At 30.9% G+C, this 12,309-nt stretch overlaps 2 protein-coding genes across 4 annotated transcripts; one reads left to right on the forward strand and one right to left on the reverse strand.

Moving 5' to 3' along the window:
* The first annotated feature begins 3,295 nt into the window (after positions 1–3,295).
* On the forward strand, positions 3,296–6,750 carry LOC120071383 (zinc finger A20 and AN1 domain-containing stress-associated protein 4-like). Of its 2 annotated transcripts, XM_039023636.1 has the most exons (3): positions 3,296–3,483; positions 3,631–3,719; positions 5,895–6,750. In XM_039023636.1, exon 3 carries the CDS (start codon positions 5,907–5,909, stop codon positions 6,423–6,425), a length of 519 nt encoding a protein of 172 aa, XP_038879564.1. In that variant the 5' UTR covers positions 3,296–3,483; positions 3,631–3,719; positions 5,895–5,906; the 3' UTR covers positions 6,426–6,750. The 2 variants fall into 2 exon arrangements, with proteins under 2 accessions (XP_038879564.1, XP_038879565.1); XM_039023637.1 differs by lacking the exons at positions 3,296–3,483; positions 3,631–3,719 and adding an exon at positions 3,776–5,206.
* A 1,225-nt stretch (positions 6,751–7,975) lies between these two features.
* Positions 7,976–11,097, reverse strand: LOC120071940 (protein slowmo homolog). 2 transcript variants are annotated; one of them, XM_039024377.1, is made up of 2 exons: positions 10,828–11,097; positions 7,976–9,053 (listed from the first exon to the last, which is right to left on the reverse strand). In XM_039024377.1, the coding sequence occupies exon 2, from the start codon at positions 8,922–8,924 to the stop codon at positions 8,367–8,369; it is 558 nt and encodes a 185-aa protein (XP_038880305.1). In that variant the 5' UTR covers positions 8,925–9,053; positions 10,828–11,097; the 3' UTR covers positions 7,976–8,366. The 2 variants fall into 2 exon arrangements, with proteins under 2 accessions (XP_038880305.1, XP_038880306.1); XM_039024378.1 differs by having other exon boundaries at positions 7,976–8,974; positions 10,828–11,096.
* Positions 11,098–12,309: the final 1,212 nt, after the last annotated feature.

Below are 12,309 nucleotides of genomic sequence, written 5' to 3' on the forward strand. Positions count from 1 at the left end.
TTTTACTAAAATGATAATTATCACAAATTTTTTAAAGAATAATATAAATATTTTAGTTTATATATTCTTTTATACCTGTTTAATTTATATATTCTTTTATGATACATTTTATACTCAATTAAAATAGCAATTATTTTTCCTCATAAACTTCCAAAAATTAAAAAAATGTTTTTTCATGACTTATTTAAAATTTTATAATTAAATTATCTTTTTAAAATTTATTCAATACGTGCGACGCACATAGTATCGAACTAGCTCTTTTAAAATACTAGAGATAAAATTAAAAAAATAGGGAAATTATTTTCAATAGAAAGATCCCAAAAATATTTACACTTTATAGCAAAAGTTCTAAAAGTGATTTGTATTTTTGGAACTTTTTGCTATAAAGTGTAAATATTTTTAAATATATTTTTTATTTTTAAAAAGGTCCAATTAAAATATTTATATATAGAAAACTAATGATTGAGGATGATAATCAATATCTTATGAAATGTATTCTAAATATATATTTTATGAAATGAATGTGCCAGATTAAAAAAAAATACGATAAGGAGATTAAGGATAAATTTAGGAAAGGGTGAAAATGAACTTTTAACCCCTAAATTTATTAAAGTTATATCAATTTTCACCGTAATTTTTTAATTCTATCGAATTGCATCTTAAATTTAGATAAATAACTTAAACTTAAAAAAAAAAAAAAAAAAAAAAGAAGAGCATAAGTTTCACCTTCTAAAATTCTCACTCCAAATATCATTAAAAAAACAAAACTTTCTCCTAAACGCTTTCAATTTAAAAAAAAAAAAAAACCCCTGCAGGTTTTTTTTTTTTTTTTTTAAAAAAAAAAAAATTATGAATTTTGACCAAATAAATTTGTGTATTAGTCTAACATTTTTTTGGCAAATTTTTATTATATTGAAAATAATTATTTGTGTCAAAATCTTTTTTTATTTTTATTTTTAATTATTTATTAAGTCAAATGGAAGCGAAGACTTATTGGAACACTTATTTAGGTTTAAGATCAATTTTGATAAAATTGAAAAGAGTTTTTTTACGTAGAAAACCTGAATAATAAGCTCAAATTTCATAAATGTGATCAAATTCCTATTTCTTTTTGTCGGAAATGACCTAATTGGTTTTTTTTAGCATTAATATTAATATTAGGATCCATTTACTAACAAATCTCCATCGACATTTAAAAAAAGAAAAAAAAGAAAGAAAGAAAGAAAAAAAAATAAATAAAATAAAATAAAAGAGAAGCCTATTTCCCACCTCATCATTAAAAAAAAAACTTTACAAAAATTCATATTATTTCGGTCTCTACCGCAACCTCCACTTTCTTCCTCTCTCTAATCTCTCTCGAAGATTATTTAGGGGTCCAACATGAAATAATATATCTCCACATCCTATATTTTCTTAGTATTTGGAGGCTCATTATCCTATTTCACAGATTTTAATTGTTTGTGGACCCATTTTCGGAACGTGTTTCGTATCTCACCGTCATTTTCCTTCCGTATATTGTATATCATCTCTGTGCTCGATCATACTCTATCAGAACTCTCCACATCCTATATCATCTTAGCGCCCCAAACAACTCCTCAATGACATAAAAAATCGCCGCCGAAATTTCCCAAACTTCTGTAAGATAGACGACGTCCATCCCCATCCGTCTGCCATAATGAAGGTGTCCTTCTTTACGATCCAAGGATCTTCGAGAAGGTCGAAATCATCTCACAATCATCAATGACTCACACATGAAAGTCACGTGAGTTATATTACATAGTATGTATCGGTTTTATTTCTACAATTTATTTACAACTTCAAATAGGTTATTTTTTAAATAACATGAGAATGATAAAGTACGTGGAATATAGATCTCACTTTTAAATATATGCATGTATATATATGACAAAGTATGTGAAATATATATCTCAATAAAAATGATATTAAAATTAAAATATAGAGCAACTTAAATTTATAGTTATTCTAATATTTTTGGAATAAATCTCGTTTGTATTTTAAACAATAATATTCATATTTGAATAAATCTCTTATATATACATATTAAACGAAACAAAGATGAACATGAATTTTTTTAACCATAATTCTGTATTAATGCAATTCATCGAATTTGGGGATTCAAAATTTTGAGTCAAATTTGAAATCTGTAAAAAAAAAATGTAATTAATTGGACAAATTTGTAATTAAATGTGAAAAATATCCTTCAAAAATGAAAACTGCCAAAGGAATGATATTACACCCAATCTTGTATTAATTGAATATAAACTAAATTTAATAGATGCAAATTTAAAAAGTAAAAAATCGGATCGATTAGAATATGGGAACAAAATAATATAACAATTTTTCAAAAAGTAAAATAAAAGGCTAATTTATCCAAAATTATAGGTTGAAGCTCCTAATCAAATATTATGGCTCATTTAGTAATTATTCGATCATCGAGTAACCACTTAGTTTTTGTTTTTAAAAATTAAGTCAACTTCATCCACATTTTTTTTATAATGATTTGTATATTTCTTAAATACAATGCTTGAAATCTTATCCAAATTTTAGTAACAAAAATAATTTTTTAAAAATTTAATTTCTCAAAATTTGGCTTGGTTCTATTGGGGAAAAGTGGATAACAAAAAGAAAGAAATTTGAGGTGGAAGTAATGTCCATAGACTTAATTTTAAAAAACAAAAAAAAAATAAAATAAAATGGTTGCCAAACGTGAACTTTACTTTTTGTTTTTTTTGAAAATTAACTATATTTTTCTTCATTTTTTACAATAATTTATATTTTTCATAATTACAATGGTTATATTCTTAACTAAATTCAAAAAAACAAAAACAAGTTTTTAATAACTATTTCTTTTTAGTTAGCAAATTGTTTTTTGAACCTTCACTAAAAAGTAGATAAAATTTGAAAGTAAAAATAATGTTTATAGATTTAATTTAAAAAAAATATAAAAAATCAAATATTTCCAAAAGAAACCTAAAAATATTAGAATTTTAAAACATTTATGAAATGTATGATTTACAAGAGATTTTCCCAAAAAAATTCTCAATTGAAAATTAAGAACTAATGGTAAAAAGATGACAAAAAACATAGAAATCAAGTATACAACCCTTCTAGATTAACAAGTTTTTAGTTTAGTTCAACCATAGTTGCATAATTTTTTTTTAATTAAAAGAAAAATTAAAAAGATAGAAATTACACGAGAAAATTATTATACTATCGAGTTCGAGATTTGTGATTCAATTCATCATTTAATAACTACTTAAAAAAAATAAAAAAGAAAAACTACATGAGAAAAGTGGTTTCTCTTCGTCGCCATCAATCAGTAGGCACAGTTCTTCCTCCGGAGAAATTCTGTCTTCGGAAATGGAGATGACGCATCACACATAGTTCTCTTCTCACTTTCTTCCTTCCTTCTACTTCCACTCCGCCTCTCTATTTCTCGTCCCCAATTCCGTTTCTTCCACGGTTAGGGTTTCTGAACCCCCTTTCTCTTTTCTTTCAATTTCTCCATTGCATCTTTATCTTTCACCATTTGGGTTCTGTTCCTTATCCTCGTAGATGCTTTTTTCTTTTTTCTTTTTTCTTTTTTCATTTTTCATTTCATAAACACAGGGGTTTTGCTTGGACGCGAATTTCATCTTGGAGATCGGTTTAAAACCCTTGTTTCTAAGGGTTTTTTTTTAATCGTCCCAGCAAGAGGGGTATGATTTTTCTTTCTTTCTTGTTTTCTATGTGTTTGTTGTAATGTTTCTACTGATTGAAGTTGGGATTGAATAACTTAACTCGATTGCTATGAAGATATGTGTTGTTAGATATATCACTCTTGAATTTTGATTGTTCAATACAAACTCTGTGGGTTGTTGATGGTATACTGATCAAGACTCTTGTAGAGATGATTTGGGAAGTGTTTAATTCTTACTTGTAGACTTGGGTTGTTGAAATCATAGTTTGCATAGTGTCAAATTTTTGTTATTTAAGAGTCCATGAGTAGTTTAAAATTTGTTTGTTATTACTGTTGTTATTTTTATATCCCACGCATGTTTGAGTTTGAAGGTTGATTTGGGATGGATAATCTGTTACTTAGAGTTTATATTTTAATTTTTTTTTTCCCGATGAGTATTGTATGGATTTATGATTTAACTCAAGGGTGTTCAAGATATGAAGACGGGAAAATTATGGCCATTTTTCTCCTAGGTGGTATCAAACTATAATATCATTGATGGAATTTGTTTTTATCTCTATAGTGATAAATTAAATTAAGGTCCATTTGTTAACCTTTTGGTTCAAAATTATGTTGGTTTTCTTACAAGCCATTTACCACAGTTTCACTTTCCTAACTAAACACTTGAATTCTTAGCCGAATTCCAATAACAAGAACAAGTTGCTAAAAATTATTTTTTTAATTTTCAAAACTTGACTTGGTGTTTGAAAACACTCCTAGAAAGTAGGTAACAAAAAAAGAAATTGATAGAAGTAGTGTTTTTAAGCCTAATTTTCAAAAACCACAAACTCAAAACCAGTGCTTTTTAATTCCCACGGTGCACTAAAGCACAATGGCCCTCTGGAGCCTAGGCGCAAGATGCACAACAAAGCGTGGGCTTTTTTTTTTTTTTGTGAGGTGCACTATATAAAAAAATAATATATATATATAGATGTGTATATACTCAACAAAAACCTTGATGGAAAGAGATAAGACTTAAAGAAGAATATATAAAAGATAGATAAGGTTCAAAGTGATGAACAAACCAACTTGGGACATACCAGAATTCTGTCTTGGAGGAACAAAGGTGGCTGGCAGCAAAGAAGAAGAGAGATGAAGGCTGCTGTTTTGGAGTCTTCTGCTCTGTTTTTAGAAGAAAAAACAGAGTTGGTTGCTGGACATGTGCACTGCATCACCTTTTCTTTTTTGTTTTTAATTTTGATGAAATGCTAGTGGCGTGGAGACTTGGAGTTGAAAAAGAAGAATAGAAGAATAATAAGACATGAGGAATGGCCGAATGGAGGATGTTGTTTGGTTAAATATTCATTTCTTCCTTTGAAGAAGAATCGTAGAGGGGAGAGGTGAAGAGGAGAGATGAAGATTAAGAAGAATGCAGTATGATATTCCTGTCTTTTGAAGAAGAATCGAAGAGGAGAGGTGAGGAAGAATCTAAGAAGAGAGGTGAAGAAGAAGAATTGAAGGATAGAGGTGCGTGCCTTCTTCCATGCGTCTCGCTTCTTTGAGGCGAGCGGCATCTATGCGCCTTTTAAAACACGGCTCAAAACCAAATGATTATCAAATGGAGCCTAAATTTCTTGATTCTTTTGGTCCTCTCTTGCTATCTTCGTTTCTGTTGTTAATGTTGGAAAGCCAATTCGTGCATAAGCATATTATTCCCTTTTGATGCAAAATTATGTACTTGTATCAGAATAACCTTTTAGGGCTACTTGTTCATGCTTTTCTTCTCTTCTATAATTTATGATTTTAACCTTGTTGCAAGTTTTATTCTTCATCTAATTCCAATTTATAATTTGTATAGTTTTTTCATTTTCAGACTTGTAGCTAATGGCTTCTGTGACCTAGTAAATGAGAATAGCCTAAGATGAACTATACTTAACCTTTTTGTATACTAATTAATTGCAGTACCAGTACCTCAAACATGCACGAATAACATTCTTTGTTCACCGTCACCTGTATAGAATAGAATTTGATATCTTCGAGCTTTCCACTTGATAGTTATCAGTAATAGTTGCTGTATTAGGTATTGTTCATGGCATCATCTTGATTCCCAGTGCAGTCTGCCTATTAAATGAAATGATGTGTAGTTTTAAACATGTGTATCTGTCTGTTTCCCACCCAAAAGGAAAAGAAACAAATTCATGTGAATGTGTTGCAGGAGATTGACAATATGGAACATGATGAGGCAAGCTGTCAAGCTCCCCCTGAGGGTCCCTTTCTGTGCATCAACAACTGTGGCTTCTTCGGAAGTGCGGCTACTATGAATATGTGTTCCAAGTGCCACAAGGATTTGATGTTGAAACAAGATCAGGCTAAACTGAGTGCTTCAACTCTTGGAAGTATCATGAATGGATCATCTAGTTCTAACCAAAATGAAACCTTTGCCACCGCCAGCGTGGATGAGCCAGTTAGTTTGATGGAGCCTAAGATCACACCAATGCAGGCATCGCCCGTGGTTGTTTCTGATGGGAGCAGTGGAGTGAAGCCAAAGGACAGGCCTAGACGATGCAACAGTTGCAACAAGCGAGTTGGATTAATGGGATTCGACTGTCGTTGCGGTAACATCTTCTGTGCTATTCATCGTTACTCTGACAAACACAATTGCCCCTTCGATTACCGCACATCTGCACAGGATGCAATTGCTAAAGCGAACCCAATTGTGAAGGCAGAGAAGCTCGATAAGATCTAAAGCGCAAATCAGGCTAAAGGCTGGTTGGAACCCTTGTAATGTGTTGATCATTGTCATCATCACCTAGATGATTTCTGCTTTGCTGCATGCATATCTTGTAACATGTTGTGTATTGTTATATTTGGAGGGAGGGTATGGCAAAATCGTTGCATCTCTGCAGTCTGAAGAAAATGTAGGAAGCAGTATGTCGGTTTTGGTATTTTTCTCGTTCTTACAACAGTTTAATGTTATCATCATAAGCCTGTTACGTGACTGTATTGTGTCATAAAGTGTCTTGAGGAATTCATATATGAATGCATGCTGCCCGTGTTTGATTTGTTTGTAATCCGGATCGATTCAAATAAATTGGTCTGATTAATTAGACTAAATCCTGTCAATAATTTTCAAACGTGGAAAAAAGTACGCTAGGAGTAAAATATAATTACTAGTTCTTAATTCTCAGTTCATGATATTTGAGACTAATGTTATATTTATACCAGAAAGAAATTCGTATGTATATATGCATACTTGATATTCTAGGGGGAAAAAAGCAATCTACTTCTACTTCATTCACATATTAATTAATTAAGTTGCATTGAGAGTTAAGAAAAAAAGATAATTGGGAGTTTAAAATGGATGGATAAATATATCCATCATGTGCTAGTTTTGTGGTAAATAGGAAGACGATTTTGATAGACCTAAGAGGTCATAAGTTCTATCAATGGAAATCACCTATTTAGGATTTGATATTCTAGAGTTTCTTTGAATACCAAAATGTTAGGGTAGTTGTCTTGTAAGACTAATAATGTGGGATTGGACGGATTGTTACGTGAGATTAGTCAATGTCTGTACAAGTTGAATCGAACACTCATAGGTACCAAAAAGAAAGAAAGAGATATTTCATGTTGGTTTATTTTTGTTCTTGTTAATTTTTTAATTTCTAAATATTCAAAGTCTATTTGAATCCTTAATTTGTGTTAGTTGGAACCAACAATGAATATAGACTAAAATCATAGTCTTTTGTAGGTCTAATGTAAACATTTTAGTTTGGTATTTGATTTTTTATTTTTAAAAATGAAATTTATAAATATTACTTTCACATGTATTTTGTTATCCACTTTTTATTAGTAATCTTAAAAACCAAGTCAAGTTTAAAAATTAAAGAATAATTTGATTAGAAGTTCAGTTGAAAAATTGAGAAACAAGAAAAAAAAATTAAAAAATCGAAAATCTAAAAATGAAATTATTATCGGATATGTAGCTTTAAAACTTCAGTTATAATGGTTTTGATAATTCCTTCTCAGCCATCCCTCAAATACTAAAATAAAAAAGAGTATTCATGCAAAATTTGAAAGACAACCAAAACACTTAAAAGGACTAGCATTATGTATACTTAATAATTCAAGCAAGGAAGTTTTTTTCCCCCTGAAAAAAATTAAAATACAAAACACTTACACACCATTTAAACTTATTTCAACCATTCATCCTCCTTTACTAATCTTAACCAACAAATTCACCATTCATGAAAGCACAATTTTGTTTTACAAAAGTGAGCAATTTTTCAAGATGGATTTTCAGCAGCTCAAAATTTTCCTTTTTCTTTGTTTCCACACAAGGAACAACAACAGCAGAATAGCATGGCTAAATGCTGCCAGAGAGCACCTAACAGAAACATTACACATTCTGTAAGCATATTTATGAGAAGTTCTGATAAAAATCAAAGGCCATTTTACAAACAATCAACTAAAGCTAGGAAGGCATTCCATAGCCAAAAATACAGATGTCAGGAAAATGCAATGGGACATGATGCTCTATAATTCAAATCTCATCTTATCAAAATTTGGGGAGTATCCTAAGTTTCTCCATGAGAATTATTTTATTAAAAACAGCTCTGGTCTCTGGAAATAGCACACTTCACCCATCCTTTCGAACCAGTACATAATTAGCGAGAGGAAGTAACAGTTAGATTGTGAATCCATTAGATTCTGCTTCAAGATACTTACATATCCTCTCCATCACTTCTCTACCCTTGGCACTGTTTTGCACGAACCTCTCTGCGCATCGTTGCTCCACTTTTTCAGCCATTGATGCCAGTGCTGACAATGGCTTGATCCGAATACTTGTCTCCTGTTTGCAAATTGTCCATCCGTTTGGATTTTCTGGGTGAGGTTCATACCTGATTTTCTCCACCACTTCTATGAACTTCTGGAGACTAATATTTCGAGTTGTGAGTTGCATCGATTGTGATCGAGCATCTACAACTGTGGATTCGACACAGTGGCAAATATCCTGACCAACAATTTTACGAACAAACCATGGTCCAGGGGCATGGATTGTGATAGCACGGGTTGTATATAGCTTCCCAGATTCAGGGTCAACCTTTCTGTTTAAGGTGTCAACTTCAAGAATATGGGACAATATACGCTTGTTCTCAGGGTCGGCAAATTTACGCCAAGATGCACAAGTTACCCGATCCCACGGGTGCTTGTAAGTGTACTCCTGAGAGTATGCTTTAACCATTACACTGTTCTCAGATACCTTCACCCCTCTTAATATCAGAGTTAACTAGTCTGCATATGAACCAACTGCTAAATTAATTGGACGCCTATTAATTCACTGCTAAATTAATCACACCCCTACTAATTCAGCCTGGAAGGAATGGAAAAGGGAAAATAAAAACATCAATGAAGATGATGGATATGTACCAGATGATAAAATCAGGGCAGGAGAGAGCAGATGCAGTTTAACAGATTAAAAAAAAAAAAATACATCATCTAAGACAGCAACAACATGGAAAAACTAAAGAACTCGAGCATCCCAGGTGCATACATCAAGTAAGATTGGGAACTGTAAAATTTTATTTGATCAAATCAATAGGTTTAAACCAACCCAAAAGTTATTTAAAATTCATATTAGTTCATTTTCAAAAACAAATTTTATCTCAAAACTGTAGTTTTCCATGCAACCAATCACATTTTCTGAAGGGGGAGGTGTTGCTTCTAAAAATCAAATTGACCTAGATAAATTCAGAGAAATAATCATTCTTGTAGTTCTTTTCTTTCGCCTATTTGCCCAATAGATTCATTCAAGTAGTTCTTATTTTTAGAGAATAAATTGAGTACCAAATGAAAAATTATTCCAGATCAATCCAAACAATAATAGGGTATTAATATGTTCTCCCCTACTTTGAACAACAGCAAGAAAAACCTCCACAGCAAAACATACCAATAGTTTTGGAATCTAAAATGCAAGATGCTAAGATTTAAGAATATGCATAACAAACTTCTAGATTTTGTGAACCTAACAACGTGCCATATTGTTCAAACTCCTGTAATGTTATTTTTTCACTAATCAATATGGATAGTTGTTTATTGGGTCATGTGAAAATATACCATAATAAATCAACTTAGCTTTGACTTTTAAGGGTAGTTTAACAGAACATTTTCAAATTGCATCTGGCCATCAGAAGAGAGCAAACTGTTGTAACAAAAACAGAAGTAGGAAAAGGGAGGGGGACAAAAAAAAAAAGAGAAGTGTCTTCACCAATTCAACAACTGAAGTAGGAAAAGGGAAAAATGACAATTCTAGATTTGTGAATCTAACACCACGCCATATTGCTCAAACTTCTATAATGTTATTTCTCGCTAATCAATATTTAGTTCTTTGTTGGAACTTTTGCAAATATACCATAATAAATCAACTTAGCTTTGACTTTAAGGTAGTTTAAAACAAGACAATTTCCAAACTGCATCTGGCCATCAGAAGAGAGCAAACTGTGGAAACAAAAACTGAAGTAGGAAAAGGGAAAAAATGACACTTCCAGATTTTGTGAATCTTACACCACGCCATATTGCTGAAACTCCTGTAATGTTATTTCTCGCTAATCAATATTTAGTTCTTTGTTGGAACTTGTGCAAATATACCATAATAAATCAACTTAGCTTTGACTTTTAAGAGTAGTTTTACACATAGACAATTCTCAACCTGCATCTGGCCACCAGAAGAGAAGTGTCTTCAACAATTCATCAAGCTCAAACCAAATACACTCAGGTCAAACATTTGCAAGCAAAAAAGAAAAGAGTCGCACCATAACAAACAATGATTCATCAAAGGAAATGCCAATCAACCTTATGCTGCTTCTTTTCACCCATTCCCAATAATCTCAATTTCATCTTCAAAGATGAAATACAAAAACTGGGCCAATTTCCAGTTTCCACAGGCAGCTAGACCAGCTAGTTTAGAATTCAAATCATTTTGAGTGTATATCAGAATCGTACTCTCAGATTCTCAACAGCAATTACACAGAAATCCAATTACAGTAGCATAAAGATGAAGAAACAAAAGCCTTAAAGATGCAGCAAGCAAAATGGAATCAAAACCCATGTCATAGAAAGAGCTAAAGAAAGAGAGAAAAAAGGTTGACCTGAGAAATGAAAGAAGATGGGATCCGGCGACGGCGGAAGAAGGCGGTTCCGATATGTCAAGATCTCAATTACAAAAACAAAACTGACAGAAAAGGAAAGAAAATTCTTGGTAAATCAGACATTGGAGCGACTTTAAATAGAGGTGTAGATTTTTATTTAATGACGAAACTGCCCTTCGCCATTGCAGCTGAAGAAAAGGCATCACTGCAATCCACTACCCATACGCCATACCCTCAAAAGCTTCTTCCACTTTCAGGCATTATTTTCGGAAAATTAACAGAAATAGTACTAAAATTTCACCATACAAATCTAGCATATTTTTTAAAAATTTGTTCAAATAGTTTTTCTAAGTGCATTCCGAACAAAATCGACATAGAGATTGAGTTAAATTTTTTTTGGACCTTATCTCGCTATATCTCACTTGATTACACCTGAGATTTGAGTAAAAAATCGAAATATTAGGTAATCTTCTCAAATATTTATGAAATTAAAAAATCACACTATCAAATATTACCTAATTTGGAGAAATTTAAAAAGATAATTAGTAACATATTTAGATAATCAATAAATCAATTTAGATATTCGTGTAAATATAAATTGGAGTAAGATTTGTAAGATTTTATATAAGATTTGAGAAATATTGTAAGAGGAAATTCGAAAAGAAATAAGAGTCGGTATAAGATTTGGAGAGATTGCATATAATTTGAAAAAAAAATTATGTGGATCTTGGTATTAATCCTGGACAAAATAACACTGAGATTTTATGTATTTGGATTTTCTCGGTGAAATCTCAAACATAATTAATACTGAAATTTGATATATTGAGCTTTTTCGGTGGAATGTCGGTAAGATTAACACCGAAATTCTATATATATCCCAATTCTTACCAAATTTTCACAAAATTTGATATTTCCCAAAATTTAAAAATGTTGAATCAATTTATAAAATCTATTTTGATAATTGGAAAATCCATTTGGAATTTTGGAAATTCATATAATTGTGAAAACAGAAATTATGGTAAAGATTTGAAAAATTACGTAATAATTTGATATAATATTTAATAAAAATAACCAAATTTGGAGAAAAATTGAAAAGATATAAGATTTGACATAAAATTTGGGAATATTACATAAAAATTTAACGAATCTCAATATGTAATCAATAATATGTATGCCCAAAACAATAGATAAGTTAGAAAAAGTTGATTTTTTACTAAATCTTGTTGGCCAATCTTGTCTAATATGGACCAAGAAAAACTATTATTACGAGTTTTAAAAAATGTGCTAGTTTTATAATTAAGTTAATTTGTTAATAGGTGAGTGAATGTAAGATGGGCTTAAGGATTCAATTTTGTGTCTAATAGAGATTTGAACTTTCAAATTTGTAAATATCGAGTCTTTGATTCGTTTGACACAAAACTGAACGTTTAAACATTTTGAAAAGTTAGAATGTCTTAGAAGAAAAAAAAAAAAGTAAGTGAA

The sequence above is a fragment of the Benincasa hispida genome, chromosome 2 (assembly GCF_009727055.1).
Source record: "Benincasa hispida cultivar B227 chromosome 2, ASM972705v1, whole genome shotgun sequence".
In the NCBI taxonomy this organism is placed as follows: domain Eukaryota; kingdom Viridiplantae; phylum Streptophyta; class Magnoliopsida; order Cucurbitales; family Cucurbitaceae; genus Benincasa; species Benincasa hispida.

What these genes read in the sequence shown, in the direction of transcription:
- LOC120071383 (XM_039023636.1), top strand. Translation starts at nt 5,907, where the DNA reads ATGGAACATGATGAGGCAAGCTGTCAAGCTCCCCCTGAGGGTCCCTTT.
- LOC120071940 (XM_039024377.1), bottom strand. Translation starts at nt 8,924, where the DNA reads ATGGTTAAAGCATACTCTCAGGAGTACACTTACAAGCACCCGTGGGAT.